Below are 19854 nucleotides of genomic sequence, written 5' to 3'. Positions count from 1 at the left end.
TCTTTGTCAGAGATTCACAGAGAGAGGGTATCCGGCTGGTCCCCTTAAAAAAGCGTACAAACATGCGGTATTAAGAGATAGGGAGGAGTTATTAGTAGCCAAAGAAAAGGAAGAACTTGAGAACATCACGAGGGTAATTGGTACTTTCGACAACCATAATCGGGAGGTTTACATGATTCTAGAAAAACACTGGGGAATTTTGAGGGCGGACCCGAATCTGAAGGATTTCATTGGGGTGCGGCCTATGATCACCTTCCGAAAGGGGAGGTCCCTAAAAGACAGGTTGGTACACAGTCTGTATCAGGCTCCTCAAAAAGAAGGTACATGGTTAGATAGGAAGGTAAATGGAGTTTATAGATGCGGATGATGCAAGTTCTGCAATTGGATTTCACCGGGGAAGAAGGTAGTGTCGGCATGTACGCATCGTGAATATGATATTCGTGATTTTGCCAATTGTAGTACCGAGGGGGTTATCTATGTGGCTAAATGCACTTGCCCCTTGGACTACATTGGGAAAACGAAAAGAGAACTAAGAAAACGGATTGGGGAACATCTGGGTGATGTACGAAATGAAAGAGATACCTCGATCTCACGACATGTCAGACAGGTACACGGTGGAAATTTGAACTCCATTAGTTTTAAAATCATTGAAGTTATCCCGGAGCCAATTAGAAAAGGGAATTGGAATAAACTCCTGCTACAAAAAGAAAGCAAATGGATATATCGCTTTGACTGTGTACACCCAAAAGGTCTGAACGAACAGCTAACGTTCAGCTGTTTCTTATAAGAGGCATCTGTCCTAAAAAGAAAAGCACCCTGGACTACATTAAAAGAAATTTGATTTATACCCGTCAGGCTAATATTTTTCCGTAAAGGGATAAGCTATGTCTGGATGAGTGGAATTATCTTTTCACCATCCTGTGATGATTTTTCTATTATTTATTATTCTTTATCTATATTTTCCCCATTTTCCGAATCTATGTGGGTTGCCTAGCTGGTATATTGGAACCAATGTATTGGAAACATCTTCATGGCCTCCAGCATCTATGCAGTAACTACCCTCAATGGCCTCCTCTTCCTCCCCCCCCCCCCAGACCCCCTCCCCCCTCATATGATCCGGGTGGAACATGTGGGCTTGTTCATTCTCGGCGTTAATTCCGGTTTTTCTGAAATAGCGATGTCTGTACCGGGATGAGTAAATCATTATTTATCTATGTCAGTTTTTCCCTGTACAGCATTGAAAAGCTATAGCCCGGTTCTTACTCTGAAATTGATCAGCGCTGTAACCAGGATTGGAGGGGGCGGGGATGTGTGGAGAGGGTATGGGGGACGGTGCGCGCTGTCAAATGATTTGTGGTGACGCCCACTTTGGCAGCGTTAGCTGCGCTATGGGACGGATCGGACCGCATGTCACTTCCGGGCTCCCCTTCTTACTTGTCAGGAGGAAGCTGTGACGATCCGAGGACGCAGTATGTGGAGTCACATGACCCGGATGGGTCATGTGGGATTGTTTATTTCCGGTATGGGTTCCGGTTACATCCAAATAGTGAATGCACATGTATTATACCTCCGGGGTTTCCCGGGTAACGGGGCGGTCCTGGAGGCGGCTGCCTGGTAGGACAGCCCCTGTGATGCTACGGTGACGCAGCATGTGGAGTCATGTGACCCGGATGGGTCGTATGGGACTGCAGACTTCCGGCATGAGCCCCGGTTTTTGCTGAATGGTGACTGCACGTGTAGTATACATCTGGGGTTTCCCAGGCAACGGGGCGTTCCTGCAGACAATTACTTGGGAAGACAGCCCCTAATTTATGGTATTTAAGGAGAGTGAGCCACAGGGTAAGGCGTCCATTACATATATCCACATGGAGAGGTGTGTGCTGCTGAATGAGTAGCCCCCTTAACAGCTATTAGGTACGTCTGCTAGGTGTCCTTAAAGACTCTCTATGTTGTGGTTTGGATTTGGGGTTTTGATATTTGTTTGTTCCACAGGCGATTGGGCCAGTTACTTTTTATTGTCTCCTGATGAACCCTAACCAATTGTATGGGGAGAAACGCGTTGAGACTGTGTGAATCTATTTTATTGGGTTGAGGACCATGGAAAGCCCGGACGCCTCTACACTATGAAAAAAGGACTGCTGAGGGACTATTTTTGACTCAAGTATCTCTCAGATAAGTCTATTCTTCCTATCTTTCCTGATAATTGAGACCAAAACCTCTAGACTTTATTTGAACACGAGGGAGACTAGGGATATCCTAGAAGGGAAAGCCGCCGAGGAATGGGGGCACCTCATCACCTTTAGGGTGTATTGTGACTTTATGTTGCATCTCCATTGGCAGGTAGAGGAAAGAGAGAGTGAGGGTCATTTAGATCTTATACCTTGGCAGGATTATTACTGAGATTTATTATGGAATAATTGTTTGTTCCTTTGGGCGGATATTTTGGAGCTGTCCCATGGTCCTGGGTTATGTTTTTTGTTGTGTGCTATATGTTGTCACAGGTGGAATTTTTGAATTTTAATGAATTTCAATAAAGACTGGTTTTATAAAATTTAAATTGAGGTAGCATTCTGGTTCTATATTGATTTACTACCTACGTAATAGGTTTCTAAGTGTTAAAATAAGCTGATTATAACTGATGGCGGGTTTTTTATCTGAACCTCTTAATACTAAGGGGTGCTTCACACACAGCGAGCTCGCTGCCGAGATCGCTGCTGAGTCACGCTTTTTGTGACGCAGCAGTGACCTCATTAGCGATCTCGCTGTGTGTGACAATGAGCAGCGATCTGGCCCCTGCTGCGAGATCGCTGCTCGTTACACACAGCCCTGGTTCGTTTTCTTCAAAGGCGCTCTCCCGCTGTGACACACAGATCGCTGTGTGTGACAGCGAGAGAGCGACAAATGAAGCGAGCAGGGGAGCAGGAGCCGGCGTCTGGCAGCTGCGGTAAGCTGTATCCAAGATAAACATCGGGTAACCAAGGTGGTTACCCGATATTTACCTTAGTTACCAGCCTCCGCAGCTCTCACGCTGCCTGTGCTGCCGGCTCCGGCTCATTGCACATGTAGCTGCATTACACATCGGGTTAATTAACCCGATGTGTACTGTAGCTAGGAGAGCAAGGAGCCAGCGCTAAGCAGTGTGCGCGGCTCCCTGCTCTCTGCACATGTAGCTGCATTACACATCGGGTTAATTAACCCGATGTGTACTGTAGCTAGGAGAGCAAAGCTAAGCGGTGTGCGCTGGTAACTAATGTAAACATCGGGTAACTATACCCGATGTTTACCTTAGTTACCAGTGTCCGCAGCTTCCAGACGCCGGCTCCGTGCAAGCGCAACGTCGCTTGCACGTCGCTGCTGGCTGGGGGCTGGTCACTGGTCGCTGGTGAGATCTGCCTGTTTGACAGCTCACCAGCGACCATGTAGCGATGCAGCAGCGATCCTGACCAGGTCAGATCGCTGGTCGGATCGCTGCTGCATCGCTAAAGTGTGAAGGCACCCTAATACTTGGCTATCGGATGTGGACAGGGTGTTTTCGGACAGGACAGATGTTACGTATTCAGGGGGAGTTATTAATTTGAAACAACTATTTAATGAACTTTATAGCTGTTACCGGGAAAATATCAAATCATGGTGGGAGGTACAATCCCTTGAGAATTACATCAAACAGGGGATTGTACCAAAAGGTTTGCGGCTCACCGTAGCCCCGGCCCTGAGATCAAGGAGTGCAGACCTACTTGAAAAGTGGGAAAGTGAATCAAAAGCAACATCTATACGATTCATGCAATTATTGCTCACGGAGGAGAAATTGACCTTGGTAAAAACCTCCACTAAGCTAGCTGAAAAAAGAGAGGCGGTTTTGAAATACAAAACCGACCCTGATTTTGAAAGGAGGGAGAGATTTTTACAAAGCTCCGTGGAGAAATTTCATAATACCCTAAAGAGTAGGAAGCACAACAATTTCGTGAAGGATCTTGGTGAATTTAAAGAAAAAACTGCTTATAGGTTCCTGACAGAAGGAACTGGGCCACGTGTTGACCCATCCTCCTCCGACCTAGAGTCATCAGACTCAGAAAGGTATAAGGGGGCACCAGGTGACTTTAGGAATTTTCCCCGTGGAAGAAGACAGAGACGTAATAGGAATAGATGGCAAGGAATGGGACCTACAGCACCACCTTTGACCTCTGTCTCTTCTTCTGGGCCCTCTGTGTCGGATGGTCAGCCCTCTTTTTTAGAGGGAAAGACCCTACCATACGATTTAAGACCCCGGGAGCAGTTTTCCAACCCGAACAGAAGAGACAGGAAATAGACAATCACATTATCAATCTATCTGGACAGACTTTGACTGCCCTGGATTTAAGTATCTTGAACAGGGGTCTGTCCTTCGTGCCCACTGAGCGCTTTGATCCATTTACTTGGACCAAGGACCTGGCCTTATTTGGTAGGAAATTAAAGTGGAAAAAATTCTTTAAAACAACGGAATCATCTAAATACAATCTTTTGGGCATTACCCCAGAAGATAGGGAAACGTTTGAAAATCTGATAGATTTGGATAATGAGTGTCTCAGACAACCTGGACAGGGACCTTTTACTACTCTCAAAAGAAAAAGTGAAAAACAACCTCCCAGAGGGGACCTGGACAGTGTAGACATTTTTCTTAAAGTGGTTGCTGAAGATTTGAAAGCACTGTCTGATATGAGAGCTGTTTTTCCCCCCAATATGAATAAACCTGAAATGGATGCTCTGTCAATACTTGCTAATAAAAAGGAGTTGATCTTCAAGCCTTCGGACAAGGGAGGGAACATAGTCGTCATGGATCACAACATTTATCAAAGAATGTGTTATTCCATCTTACGTGATCATGACGGCAATGCGACCCTAGAACGGGATCCGACCTTAGGATTCAGTAAAGCATTGGTTGACATTTTGTCCGAGGGACTTGGAGATCACCTTATCTCACAAAATGAATTTGATTTTATGTATGAGAGGTTTCCGGTTACACCAACGTTCTATACACTACCTAAAGTTCACAAGGGGACTTCTCCCTTAAAAGGGAGACCCATTGTGGCAGGGATCAATTCCCCTACACAGAACGTTGGTGTATACCTGGACTCCATTCTCAGACCATTTGTGGTTTCTCTGTCATCCTATCTTCGGGATACGAGTGATCTCTTGAGAAGGATCAATGGAGTCATGATCAATAAAGAAACTATCTTTGCCTCAATAGATGTGGAGGCTCTGTATAGCTCCATCCCGCATGACTTAGGACTGAAGGCAGTAAAATACTTCTTGGACAGCAGAGGTACCCATTACGAGAAACACAGTAGGTTCACCTTAAAACTGTTGGAACACATTTTGACCCATAACTTTTTCATCTTTAATGGGAGGTACTACCACCAGCTCAGGGGTACTGCGATGGGGTGCTCTTGTGCCCCATCGTACGCCAACCTTTACCTGGGCTGGTGGGAGGATACCATGGTGTTCCAGGAACCGCACTCGGAATGGATTAAACATATTACCTATTGGGGTCGTTATATTGACGATGTCCTGGTCCTTTGGACCGGGACGGTCGGCTCCTTTCAAGATTTTGTGAAGTATTTGAATAGGAACGATGTTGGTCTGTCATTCACCTATGATATAGGAGTTGACAAAATGGCCTTTCTGGATGTCCTTCTGATGAGGGGAACTGAAGGGCAGATAGAAACCCAGGTTTTCAGAAAAAAGACTGCGACCAATAGCTTTTTACATTGGACCAGTCACCACCCCGAATCATTAAAAAGAGGGATACCGAGGGGCCAATATTTAAGATTGAAACGCAATTGTTCCACAAGTGAAGCCTTCCATAGACAAGCGGGGGATCTTTGTCAGAGATTCACAGAGAGAGGGTATCCGGCTGGTCCCCTTAAAAAAGCGTACAAACATGCGGTATTAAGAGATAGGGAGGAGTTATTAGTAGCCAAAGAAAAGGAAGAACTTGAGAACATCACGAGGGTAATTGGTACTTTCGACAACCATAATCGGGAGGTTTACATGATTCTAGAAAAACACTGGGGAATTTTGAGGGCGGACCCGAATCTGAAGGATTTCATTGGGGTGCGGCCTATGATCACCTTCCGAAAGGGGAGGTCCCTAAAAGACAGGTTGGTACACAGTCTGTATCAGGCTCCTCAAAAAGAAGGTACATGGTTAGATAGGAAGGTAAATGGAGTTTATAGATGCGGATGATGCAAGTTCTGCAATTGGATTTCACCGGGGAAGAAGGTAGTGTCGGCATGTACGCATCGTGAATATGATATTCGTGATTTTGCCAATTGTAGTACCGAGGGGGTTATCTATGTGGCTAAATGCACTTGCCCCTTGGACTACATTGGGAAAACGAAAAGAGAACTAAGAAAACGGATTGGGGAACATCTGGGTGATGTACGAAATGAAAGAGATACCTCGATCTCACGACATGTCAGACAGGTACACGGTGGAAATTTGAACTCCATTAGTTTTAAAATCATTGAAGTTGTCCCGGAGCCAATTAGAAAAGGGAATTGGAATAAACTCCTGCTACAAAAAGAAAGCAAATGGATATATCGCTTTGACTGTGTACACCCAAAAGGTCTGAACGAACAGCTAACGTTCAGCTGTTTCTTATAAGAGGCATCTGTCCTAAAAAGAAAAGCACCCTGGACTACATTAAAAGAAATTTGATTTATACCCGTCAGGCTAATATTTTTCCGTAAAGGGATAAGCTATGTCTGGATGAGTGGAATTATCTTTTCACCATCCTGTGATGATTTTTCTATTATTTATTATTCTTTATCTATATTTTCCCCATTTTCCGAATCTATGTGGGTTGCCTAGCTGGTATATTGGAACCAATGTATTGGAAACATCTTCATGGCCTCCAGCATCTATGCAGTAACTACCCTCAATGGCCTCCTCTTCCTCCCCCCCCCCCCAAACCCCCTCCCCCCTCATATGATCCGGGTGGAACATGTGGGCTTGTTCATTCTCGGCGTTAATTCCGGTTTTTCTGAAATAGCGATGTCTGTACCGGGATGAGTAAATCATTATTTATCTATGTCAGTTTTTCCCTGTACAGCATTGAAAAGCTATAGCCCGGTTCTTACTCTGAAATTGATCAGCGCTGTAACCAGGATTGGAGGGGGCGGGGATGTGTGGAGAGGGTATGGGGGACGGTGCGCGCTGTCAAATGATTTGTGGTGACGCCCACTTTGGCAGCGTTAGCTGCGCTATGGGACGGATCGGACCGCATGTCACTTCCGGGCTCCCCTTCTTACTTGTCAGGAGGAAGCTGTGACGATCCGAGGACGCAGTATGTGGAGTCACATGACCCGGATGGGTCATGTGGGATTGTTTATTTCCGGTATGGGTTCCGGTTACATCCAAATAGTGAATGCACATGTATTATACCTCCGGGGTTTCCCGGGTAACGGGGCGGTCCTGGAGGCGGCTGCCTGGTAGGACAGCCCCTGTGATGCTACGGTGACGCAGCATGTGGAGTCATGTGACCCGGATGGGTCGTATGGGACTGCAGACTTCCGGCATGAGCCCCGGTTTTTGCTGAATGGTGACTGCACGTGTAGTATACATCTGGGGTTTCCCAGGCAACGGGGCGTTCCTGCAGACAATTACTTGGGAAGACAGCCCCTAATTTATGGTATTTAAGGAGAGTGAGCCACAGGGTAAGGCGTCCATTACATATATCCACATGGAGAGGTGTGTGCTGCTGAATGAGTAGCCCCCTTAACAGCTATTAGGTACGTCTGCTAGGTGTCCTTAAAGACTCTCTATGTTGTGGTTTGGATTTGGGGTTTTGATATTTGTTTGTTCCACAGGCGATTGGGCCAGTTACTTTTTATTGTCTCCTGATGAACCCTAACCAATTGTATGGGGAGAAACGCGTTGAGACTGTGTGAATCTATTTTATTGGGTTGAGGACCATGGAAAGCCCGGACGCCTCTACACTATGAAAAAAGGACTGCTGAGGGACTATTTTTGACTCAAGTATCTCTCAGATAAGTCTATTCTTCCTATCTTTCCTGATAATTGAGACCAAAACCTCTAGACTTTATTTGAACACGAGGGAGACTAGGGATATCCTAGAAGGGAAAGCCGCCGAGGAATGGGGGCACCTCATCACCTTTAGGGTGTATTGTGACTTTATGTTGCATCTCCATTGGCAGGTAGAGGAAAGAGAGAGTGAGGGTCATTTAGATCTTATACCTTGGCAGGATTATTACTGAGATTTATTATGGAATAATTGTTTGTTCCTTTGGGCGGATATTTTGGAGCTGTCCCATGGTCCTGGGTTATGTTTTTTGTGTGCTATATGTTGTCACAGGTGGAATTTTTGAATTTTAATGAATTTCAATAAAGACTGGTTTTATAAAATTTAAATTGAGGTAGCATTCTGGTTCTGTATACTCACTTTTGTTAAACATGGTGAATGGTTGTGTGTTGAGTTGTCACATAAAAAAATATAGCAAAATATTTACAAAAAATGTTAGGGGGGTACTCAGGTTTGTGAAATTATATATATATATATATATATATATATATATATATATATATATATTTTTACTTACGTAAGGAAGAATTCAGGCACAGCATTATGTCGAAGCATTCAAATCCCTCCTTGGCTCGCCAGCCATAGTTTCCACCTTTCACAATGATGTCAACTTCTTCGTAACGACTTTGGCCAACATCACCACAGAAGATCCTCCCTCTTCCTTTCCCCGTCACGGGATCTCCTTGGTCAACAGAACATCTCCACATATTCCTTACTCCATAGGCATAGACCTCTGGCGCAGCGTGGCGCTCTGAAACAAATGGATTATCTGGTGGGATGCCATAGGGCTTTCCAGGAGCTCTTTCACGATCTACATCAATCCGCAGAACTTTACCCAACAAGGCACTTCTAGAAATAGAAAGGAAAATGAACATTCAAGATTTTGGCAATATCTTATTAAATTTGATATTTATAACCCTGGAGAAAAAAATGTAGTTGGGATGCCGATCCAACTACTGGAGCTCCACCAGACTACTCATAACAACCACATACAGAAGAGGCGGCTGCACTTTCACATGCTTTCCTTCCACTGAAGTCTATGGACATGTGGCGCCCTGGACTAGCCAGGTCGTCACAGGTAACATACATACACCCCCACCCCCACTAGACAGTAACATTAGCCAAACATAAAACCCTTGTTGCCTCCCTCCAGGGTCTGATGTCCACACCAGGTAGGGCGGAGCCAAGCAGTTGGCCCCACCCACCGAGGAGTTCACAGGCCTGGAGGCGGGAAAAAGTGACACAACAGTGGAGGAGGTTGAAGTGAGAGGAGTCAAGTGGAGAGTGTCTGGGTTTGTGGCCCAGGCACTGACAGCAAGGTTGGCAGACGGTGGTGGCCGTCTGCAGGAGTGGTGAATCAAAGCGGAACCGTAGGACCGGGGTCGGGCGTCGGCCCACCGGTACCGACCGGGGAGCGAAGTGAAGCCAGCACACACAGGCAGGGCCATCGGACCCCGACTAGGCTTGGAGTCGCCGTCAACAGTCAAATCCGAGTGTGTTATGTCAAAAAATACCTATTCACTTTGAGTGACAAAAATTTTTTTAAAAACGTTTCATCTTTATTCGAATATATTAAAAAGAGAGTTTTTTGACCAAGACAACCATAACACCAACACATAAAGTTAGCAATAACACATATAATAAAAAACCAAAGGTAGTCTCAACCACTTCATTAGAGACAACTAGAGAGGTATAGAGTGGAAGACTAACAGTACTTCCATCCGGGAAACCATTAATATTCAAAGAAATGGGTAGGAAAATATTCTATCCTTAGTCTTCCCCTCACACAAGTATCCCTGCCTGTCAATGGAGAACATCCTTATTTAAACGATGCCCCGATTCCTCGGCGGCTCACCCTTAGAGGTCCCTTCTCTGTCCCTCTCAGAAAAAATAGGAGTGTCTCTGAATGTGGTAAAAACCACCAATACCTCTGGCACATAGAAAACACAATGATTTAATTTATACAGACAAGCAATATTTTAAGGGGAGGGGCTATCCCTCAATAGTCTATCCCCTGCCTAACAATGGAGTACACCCTTATTTTTACGGTGCCCCCATTCCTCGGCGGCTTGCCCTAAACAAGGCCCTACACGCCTGAAAAATACATATAGTGGCAGTTCTTATTCAAGTACTGTTAGTGTTCGAAGAAAAAAAATTTTTCAATAATTTCTTGACTCAAAATAAGCTCATAAATCTCAGGAGGAGCACTAGTATTCAAAAAAATTGGGCTTTTCCACTTATCTGCAACTCTGTCTCATATGTGCCTAGAGAACGTCCATCAAGTTCTTTTAACAGAGTCCATGTAATTTCATTTCATCTTTACAGGATCTCGTCATATCTCGCCCATCAAATTCTTTTTACAGAGTCCACCGCTCTGATTCCTGGAGGCTCTAACATCTAAGGCTATCATGCTTTCTTGAAAAACGAAAAAAATCTCCTGATGAGCTCCGTTGTGTATTCATATGGAGTGAAACGCGTTGAGATGAGATATGATGAGATCCTGTAAAGATGAAATGAAATTACATGGACTCTGTTAAAAGAACTTGATGGACGTTCTCTAGGCACATATGAGACAGAGTTTCAGATAAGTGGAAAAGCCCAATTTTTTTGAATACTAGTGCTCCTCCTGAGATTTATGAGCTTATTTTGAGTCAAGACATTATTGAAAATTTTTTTTTTCTTCGAACACTAACAGTACTTGAATAAGAACTTCCACTATATGTATTTTTCAGGAGTGTAGGGCCTTGTTTAGGGCAAGCCGCCGAGGAATGGGGGCACCGTAAAAATAAGAGTGTACTCCATTGTTAGGCAGGTGATAGACTATTGAGGGATAGCCCCTCCCCTTAAAATATTGCTTGTCTGTATAAATTAAATCATTGTATTTTCTATGTGCCAGAGGTATTGGTGGTTTTTACCACATTCAGAGACACTCCTATTTTTTCTGAGAGGGACAGAGAAGGGACCTCTAAGGGTGAGCCGCCGAGGAATGGGGGCATCGTTTAAATAAGGATGTTCTCCATTGACAGGCAGGGATACTTGTGTGAGGGGAAGACTAAGGATAGAATATTTTCCTACCCATTTCTTTGAATATTAATGGTTTCCCGGATGGAAGTACTGTTAGTCTTCCACTCTATACCTCTCTAGTTGTCTCTAATGAAGTGGTTGAGACTACCTTTGGTTTTTTATTATGTGTGTTATTGCTAACTTTATGTGTTGGTGTTATGGTTGTCTTGGTCAAAAATCTCTCTTTTTAATATATTCGAATAAAGATGAAAAGTTTTTAAAAAAAAATTTGTCACTCAAAGTGAATAGGTATTTTTTGACATAATACTGATTTGAGATACCTTCAAAAAAACTTAGTTTCTGAGATTTTTTCAAATCTGAGTGTGACAGGAACCCCAGGGGTTTCCTAACAGCTAAAGACCCATTAGAAGGCAACCGTCCGCACCGTCGTGAGGGTATACAGCTACCGCCTAAGGCTAGAGACCCAAGGACCAGCGCCTACGGGCAAACGGGCTCCTCCGGCATCCATACACCGGGGAGCGGACTACCGTTGGGGATCCATCGTAGTCAAACAGTACACAAAGGTGCAGGGAAAGACAGCCGCCATCACCTGTCCGGGGAGAGACACTGCAGCCGGCTGCGGGACCCGTCCATCTAGCCGTTTGGTTTACCGAGGACTTTGTGCATCTCTTACTGAGTGAGTACACCTGTGCCATCCGGCACCGCGCCGCGCTGTCCCTGCAACCCTGCACCTCACCAACCCTGCCTCCCTGTCACACCACTGGGCCCTGGGACCACCGACCCCTACCCACGGAGGGGAAAAACAACATCCCAGCTGCTCCCTACAATCGCTCCCAGGATCCCCGTCACCAGCAGCGGTGGTGCCCATCTTCACCACAACCCGTGGGTGGCGTCACGGACTAAATCCCCAAACAAACCAACCACCCTTTTCACTCACGGGCGAGGAGCACCGCTCGAGTCCCCGGATCTGGCCCACCGCTCAAGCCACCGAGCAGCAGCCGCAGCAGCGCCGGACCCGAGCGTTAGCGAGTGCAGCGGCGGCGTCCTCCCCGCCCGCGACACAAGACGTAGGTAAGATCTGTTCATCGTTCCCGGGGTGTCACACACTGCGATGTGTGCTACCCCGGGTACGATGAACAATCTGAGATTCAATTCATGAGGAATGAACGACGTGTATGCGATGAACGTTTTACCATTCAATCGCAATCGCACGTACCTGTCACACACTATAATGTAACTTACGATGCCGGATGTGCGTCAATTATGACGTGACCCCGGCGACACATTGTAAGATACATTGCAGCGTGTAAAGCGGTCATTACACGTTACAATCTATCGTGCGATTGCACGAGCGATCGTAACCGCCCACGTCGTATGTGCGTCACGGGCAATTGTTTGCCCGTGGCGCACAAAGTCGTAAACCCCCCGTCACACGTACTTACCTCCCGTGCGACGTCGCTGAGGGCGGGGAACATACACTTCCTGAAATGGGAGGGAAGTTCGGCGTCACAGCGACGTCACACGGCGGCCGACCAATAAAGGGGGAGGGGCGGAGATGAGCGGGATATAAACATCCCGCCCACCTCCTTCCTTCCACATAGCCAGCGGTAGCCGCAGGACGCAGGTAAGCGATGTTCATTGATCCCGTGGTGTCACACGGAGCGACGTGTGCTGCCACGGGAACGATGAACAACCGGCACCATGTTTCATAAACAATTTTATGAAACCTAGCGACGAGTACACGACTGATGATATGTGAGCAATACTGCGTCGCTAGGAGGTGTCACACAGGCCGACGTCGCAAGCGATGCCGGATGTGCGTCACAAAAACCGTGACCCCGACTATCTATCGCACGATAGATTGTCTCGTGTAAAGCAGGCATTAGAGGATAATAAAAATACCAAAAGTTAAAAAAATAAGATCCGTGTACTCATCCTACTACTCACCACTCTGGTCTCTCAGCTGCTCACTGCCAACCTTGACGTATTTTCTAATCTCATGCTGGAATTTTGGGCCTCTCATACTGTGCCAGGAGGGTTTTGCGCAAGTGTGGCGCCCCTGAGGCTTCAGTCGCCACAGAGGTACTGCACTTCAGCCAGAAGTGTGATATCCCATTCTCGGATAAGGAGGGGGTCACAAATCGGTATACACACAAACACAGCTGCACTCTCATTTGGCCACACTCCATCAGACCAGGGTAATGGCGGCCGCTGGGGGGTGGGGTTTTAGTTAATGGGAGCACACTATAGAATGTTGGCCAGTCAGGAAGTAGGAGTGGAGGAGTGAAGACCTGTGGTCTGGAGCTGCAGCAGCTCGGCCCAGGCACACGATTGAAGGGGTTCTAGAGCCCACGGAAAGTGCGACATCCACTTGTTACATTTGTGGTCTCGTTCCACAGACAACATACCGGAGTGGAGAGACTTGGCCGCAGAAGGGGACTTGACCCTCAACTAGTGGAGAACTTTAAGGCTCAGCTAGCAAACCAGAGGCTGAAGTTACTGCAAGTGCTGAAGCCACATCCACACACATTGAGTGAAAAGGTGACCACATAGGGCCAAGGGATAGAAGTTCAAGCCACCTGACAGGGTCCGCGGACACCGGCTCGGGGCTCTGTGTGCAGGCGCGGGACAGGCGGGAGAGGTCAATGCAGGAAGACGACCATGAAAGGAACACAGAAGGATATACCGGGTTGTGCCTCCGAACTATCCGGGATCGGCTGGAGCCCATCACAGAGGGATTCAGCACCCCAAGGGCAGCATTTGTCTAGACATGCTAACATGGAACTCTTAACTGTGAGTAAAGACCTTGTGATTGCATCCCTCTGTCATCCGGTTATTCCCTGCGCCTCCGGTCCTGCACCCCACCAGTAAAGGCTTCTACTCCCAACAGCCCTGGGGCCCAGCTTTACTTGTGGAGAGCGATTCCAACTCTTCTATGTCACCACCAACCGCAGGGGTGAACTGAACAGCAGCGGCGGCACCTATCTTGCCGCATACCACAGGTGGGATCACGACATCTCCCCTGTAAATATTCCCCTACCATCATCAGCCATTTATTAAAATGACACCGCCGGGCTCACGGAAACAGACCCTGTCACCGTGACATCCTCCGAGCAGAACAGAGCTGGCCCGGTAACGAGTAACGCCCAGGCCCCAGTGCGGGCGTGTCACAAGCACGTGGGAGGTCAAAATCATGACGTCAAAATGTGTTCTGTGACCTTCATGCTCAAACGCACAGCTCAAGGTGCCCTAACAGCTGTAGTGTGAGAGCCTGGAGGATATCCCATTGCAATTTTCATGGGTCAAAAGTTACAGAGAGGGCTAGGCAGGTGGCGCTGATGATTAGGTGGATGGCGCTGAGAACTAGGAGGGTGGTGGTGATGACTAAGCGGGTGACAGTGAGGACTAGGCGGGTGGCGGTGAAGACTAGGCGGGAGGCAGTGATGACTAGGCAGGTGACGGTGAGGATTATTTGGATAGTGGTGAGAGCTAAGAGGGTGTGGTGAGGGCTAGGTGGGTGGCGGTGAGGACTAGATGGGTGGTATTGAGAACTAGGAGGCTGGTGGTGAGGACTAGGTGGGTGGCGGTCAGGAGTAGAAGGGTGATGGTGAAGACTAGGTGGGTGGCGGTGAGGATTAGAAGGGTGGTGGGGAGGACAAGGTGGGTCCGAATTGCAAAAATACACATTTTTAAGTAGAAATTGTACCCAGACGTGTTCAACCCAAAAATTTTGGTTCAAAGTATGCCAATTCTTTCTTTAGAACAAAATTTTTGCTTGCGCGTGCTACAATCAAAGAATCATAAGTATGTTTAAAACTAAAGGCTACTTTACACACTGCGATATCGGTCCCGATATCGCTAGTGTGGGTACCCGCCCCCATCTGTTGCGCGACACGGGCAAATCGCTGCCCGTGCCGCACAACATCGCCCAGACCCGTCACACATACTTACCTGCCCGGCGACGTCGCTGTGACCGGCGAACCGCCTCCTTTCTAAGGGGGCGGTCCGTGCGGCGTCACAGCGACGTCACTGAGCGGCCGCCCAATAGCAGCGGAGGGGCGGAGATGAGCGGGACGTAACATCCCGCCCACCTCCTTCCTTCCGCATAGGGGCCGGGAGGCAGGTAAGGAGAGCTTCCTCGTTCCTGCGGCATCACACATACTGATGTGTGCTGCCGCAGGAGCGACGAACTACATCGTTGCTGCTGCAGTAACGATAATCGAGAATGGACCCTCATGTCACCGATGAGCGTTTTTGCACGTTTTTGCAACGATGCAAAATCGCTCATCGGTGTCACACGCAGCAACATCGCTAATGCGGCCGGATGTGCGTCACAAATTCCGTGACCCCAACGACTCCGCATTAGCGATGTCGCAGCGTGTAAAGCCCCCTTTAGACTTAAGGTGGCTTTACACGCTACGAGATCGCTAAAGCGATCTCGTTGGGGGTCACGGAATTTGTGACGCACATCCGGCCACTTTAGCGATGTCGTTGTGTGTGACACCTATGAGCGATTTTGAATCGTCGCAAAAACTTCAAAATCGCTCATCGGTGACATGCCCTTCTCTTCCCAATTATCGTTGCTGCTGCAGTAATGATGTTGTTTGTTGCTCCTGCGGCAGCACACATCGCTATATGTGACGCCGCTGGAACGACAAACATCTCCTTACCTGCGTCCACCGGAAAAGGAGGAAGGAAGGAGGTGGGCGGGATGTTCCGGCCGCTCATCTCCTCCCCTCCTTTTCTGTTAGGCGGCGGTTCAGTGACGCTGCTGTGACGTTGCTGTGACGCCGAACGAACTGCCCCCTTAGAAAGGAGGTAGTTCGCCGGTCACATTGACGTCGCAGAGCAGGTATGTGTGTGTGTGACACTGCCGAAGCGATAATGTTCGCTATGGCAGCGATCACCACATATTGTGCCACCGTCGGGGGCGGGTGCTATCGAGCTCGACATCGCTAGCCGATGCTAGCGATGTCATAGCGTGTAAAGCGGCCCTTAGTTTCTAACTTTTAGACCGTACAAATGTAGACACTCTCTTAAATACAGTATATAGAAAAATAATTTTGTCTCTTACTTGTTCTGTGCATTTCCAAATTCTCCATGTGGATCTCCAAGTTCACCTCCATCTCCTGTGAATATGTACAGATATCCATCCAAACCGAAAAGTACTTGCCCCCCATTGTGGTTTCTATATGGTTCCACAACCTCCAAAATAATTCTGTGAAATTAAAAAATGTAAAAGGGACATTTCATTGTGGAATGATTAATGTCTTTCATTCATTATCCCAAAATAAATCTTAAAAGAATCATGCATTTTAAAGTGGGGGTTGGTAAACCCTTACATATTGGTCAGAGATTACCATATCTCACTATATGACCAAATCAGTGATTTTAATAGACCCTCATAAAATATATAATAAAGCTGTTTACCTTTCAGAATTTCGATCCGCCCTATTTATGTCATAGGGCAACACACGGAATTCACTTATTCGGATTTTCTCGGTGTATTCATCATCTATTACAGAATAATAAACATAAAATTTCCCATTCCGACGGAATTTTGGATGAAACGCCATTCCAAGAAATCCCCGCTCATCTCCGTGCCATGGACTTGACACCACACTCTCTTGCAGGTATAGAAAAGGTTCCTCTAACCGTCCACCACTGGGTAGGTAGATCCAGACTATACCAACTTGCTCGGCCACAAACATTCTATGGGTGCCATCATTAGCGTGGATCATCAATACCGGGTTCCTCAACCCATTGGCCACCTCGACTAGACACATTTTCAGGCAGCCTTCTTGATCCTCAACCACAGCCCCAAGGTTGTTATTGAGGTCCATGTTTTTTATCACATCTGGAAAACAATAGTCTGGATCTGGTAGTTCAAGAAGATGGCAAAACTGATCTCTGTCCTTCTCGGACTCTAATATCCTCTTGTCGTTCGTCATTAGTGAGATGGTGCTATGGCAGTTAAAATAGAAGTCTGAACAATATGGAAAACAGAGACCAGGGATAGCCATTAGTGGTGTTCTGGGGTCTTCAGCATCAAATAAATGGGCAGCATATGGAGAACATTCCTGAAAGAGATGAACATGTAATCAGAAATATATAGTATTGAAGAATTGTCAGCAGTCTTTGTGGTCTCGTAGTCTCCAACTTTTTAAGAAATTTTACTCTACTTTTGATCATTTGTTTTAGGTGATATTTGACTTTGAGATCCTATGGCTGTTATGTTTGTAGAACAAGTCATAAATGGGTAAAGGTAACACACTAAAAACTGCATCTGCCCATGCCGGTTCCTGTACGGACTAGACATCCCCACCCTGTGTTCCTGTTGGGATTGGAATAGCCCTGACCACCATACAAGGTGAATACTGTGTAGAGAACAAAACAGTAGAGAGAAATATCCTAGCTGGCATTACACTTGAGTCGCAGAAACAAACAGCAATATGGCTAGACTTCAAAATGAGAATATCACCAGCAGGAGATACCAGCAGGAGGAACATAATTAAAGCAACACCCTAAAGGTGATTGGTCAGGCAAATGAGTAAATGAATACACCTGTTATTCTATTAGATCCAAAGTATGGATAACTCAAATAAGACACCTGAAGAAAACATGCATCTACTGTGGTCTGACAGACCACAGAGCACAGACTCAAGCGTTCGAATCCAGACAGATGACAGTACCCACCACTTCTACAAAGGGCCACTGAACTCCTAGAAATCCCCAACCACTGACGCCGCTGACAGAACTCTCTCACTAGGCGATCTGCATGCAATGCTCCCTCATCAAAAAAGGAAATATACTCCGCACCAAAACCTTTCCATTTAACGAGATACTGCAGGCGACGTCTGTCACATCTGGATCTCAACACTCGTTCCACCTCATACTCCTTGTCATCCCCAATGATATCCTGAGGACCCAGCATCCTCTCAAACTTTTTAATATGCGAGGAATGGAAGGAATTATTAATGTTCTACGCAACCAGGAGTTGGAGCTTGACCATCACAGGACTAATTACCTTATATGGATCAACAAATTTAGGAGCAAATTTCCTTGATGGAACTTAAAGAACTAAATTTTTTTGAGGATAGCCACAGAAAATCTCCTTCCTTAAAGACAGAAGTTTTCCTACGTCTGCTGTTTGCAGTTCTCTTGGTCTGATCAAAAGATCTTTTTCAACTTCTACCCAGACCTTAATCAAACAAAAATAATATTTTCCCTCCTCTGGGACCACAAACTGCAAGCCAGAAAAATTACCAAAAACTGGATGAAAAGCCCAACTACAAAAAAGAGAGGTACCAATAGCAGTAGAGCAGTAGAGGTGCATTTACTGAATGCGAACTCAGCCAGACGAAGAAAATCCACTCAGTCCTCTTGATTAGAGGAAACAAAATAACTTACATATTGTTCTAATTCTTGGTTAATTCTCTCCATCTGACCATTAAATGCAGGATGATTATCTGAAGAGAACGAAAGCTTAATTTCTAACCTTGAAACCAAAGCTTTGGTAAATGCTAACCCTAAACTAAACCCCTCTATCAGAAATAATGTATGTAGGAACACCATATAGCTTAATGACATGAGAGATAAACAATATAGCTAAACTCTTAAGGCCGCTTTACACGCTACGATTTATCTGACGATATGTCGTCGGGGTCACGGTTTTCGTGACGCACTTCCGTCATCGTTAGTGACGTCGTTGCGTGTGACACCTACGTGCGACTCTGAACGATCGAAAAAAGGGTGAAAATCGTTAATCGTTGACACGTTGTTCAGCTTCAAAATATTGTTCGTCGTTTGAAACGCAGCAGACATATTGCTACGTTTGACACCCTGCCAACGACGGACAACATCCACTCGACCGCCTTGGTCAAACAATATATCGCTGAACGATGTAGCATAGTTTGTCAGATGTGTACGTGTGACCGCTACAAAACGACCTATGAGTGATCTCGGAAAATCGTAACAACGATCTGGGCGTGTCACATCGCTAACGAGATCGCTAGCGATATCGTTTTGTGTAAACCAGCCTTTAGACGTAGGCAATTGTGGTAGAGAATTCAAATTAACCATCTTGATAAAACGGTCCACCACTACCTATGCTGCAGTATTACCAACAGAATTAAGCAAACACGTACATGACGAAATCCATGGATAAATGAGTCCGTGGTTGAGAGGGAACTCATTAGGCAAAAAAAGACCACCAAGTTGTTATAAGAGGTTTTAGACCTGGCACAAACTCTGCACTTATGGACATACTCATCAACGTCTTTTTGACCACTCATCAAATGAACCTAGAAATAGATCTCCAGGTGGCAGAGGAACTAGGATGCTTGGCCAACACAAAGTCATGCACTTCATTAAAAAGGTCAGTACGAAGCAAGGATGACACAGTTTGCTAGGTGGCAAGCCTTTCGGTGCACCAAATTAAGCTCCCCCAATGCGCTGTCTGAGATCAATCCCCATAGCACTTACCATCATCCTGTCACTAAATATTTTGAGTGGATTTTCTTCCCTCAACTCTTGAATAAAACTACGTGACAAAATGTCAGCCTTATCATTCTTAGTACCAGGGAGATATTAACACATATTGCTGCATGGATTAACCAGTCATGATGTTTCCTCCATGTTAACTCGTCTCTAACAACATGCATCGTTACATCAAATATCCAGATATGATGCAGTTCCTCCTTGGCAACGAGTCCTTAACTACACTCCCCGCCACATGCAGCGATCAGACA

At 46.2% G+C, this 19854-nt stretch overlaps 1 protein-coding gene across 1 annotated transcript in view; it reads right to left on the bottom strand.

Moving 5' to 3' along the window:
• The window catches only part of HHIPL2 (HHIP like 2), a 93688-nt gene that overhangs the window by 50815 nt on the left and 23019 nt on the right, over positions 1-19854 (bottom strand). Inside the window, exons 2-4 of the mRNA XM_075337974.1 lie at positions 16535-17184; positions 16179-16322; positions 8598-8929 (exon numbers count right to left, since the gene is read on the bottom strand). Of these exons, the coding sequence (XP_075194089.1) occupies positions 8598-8929; positions 16179-16322; positions 16535-17184 (1126 nt within the window). The remainder of the gene's footprint in view (positions 1-8597; positions 8930-16178; positions 16323-16534; positions 17185-19854) is intronic.

Source organism: Anomaloglossus baeobatrachus, chromosome 3, assembly GCF_048569485.1.
Source record: "Anomaloglossus baeobatrachus isolate aAnoBae1 chromosome 3, aAnoBae1.hap1, whole genome shotgun sequence".
NCBI classification, from domain to species: Eukaryota; Metazoa; Chordata; class Amphibia; order Anura; family Aromobatidae; genus Anomaloglossus; species Anomaloglossus baeobatrachus.
This window is presented reverse-complemented; position numbering and strand designations above follow the sequence as displayed.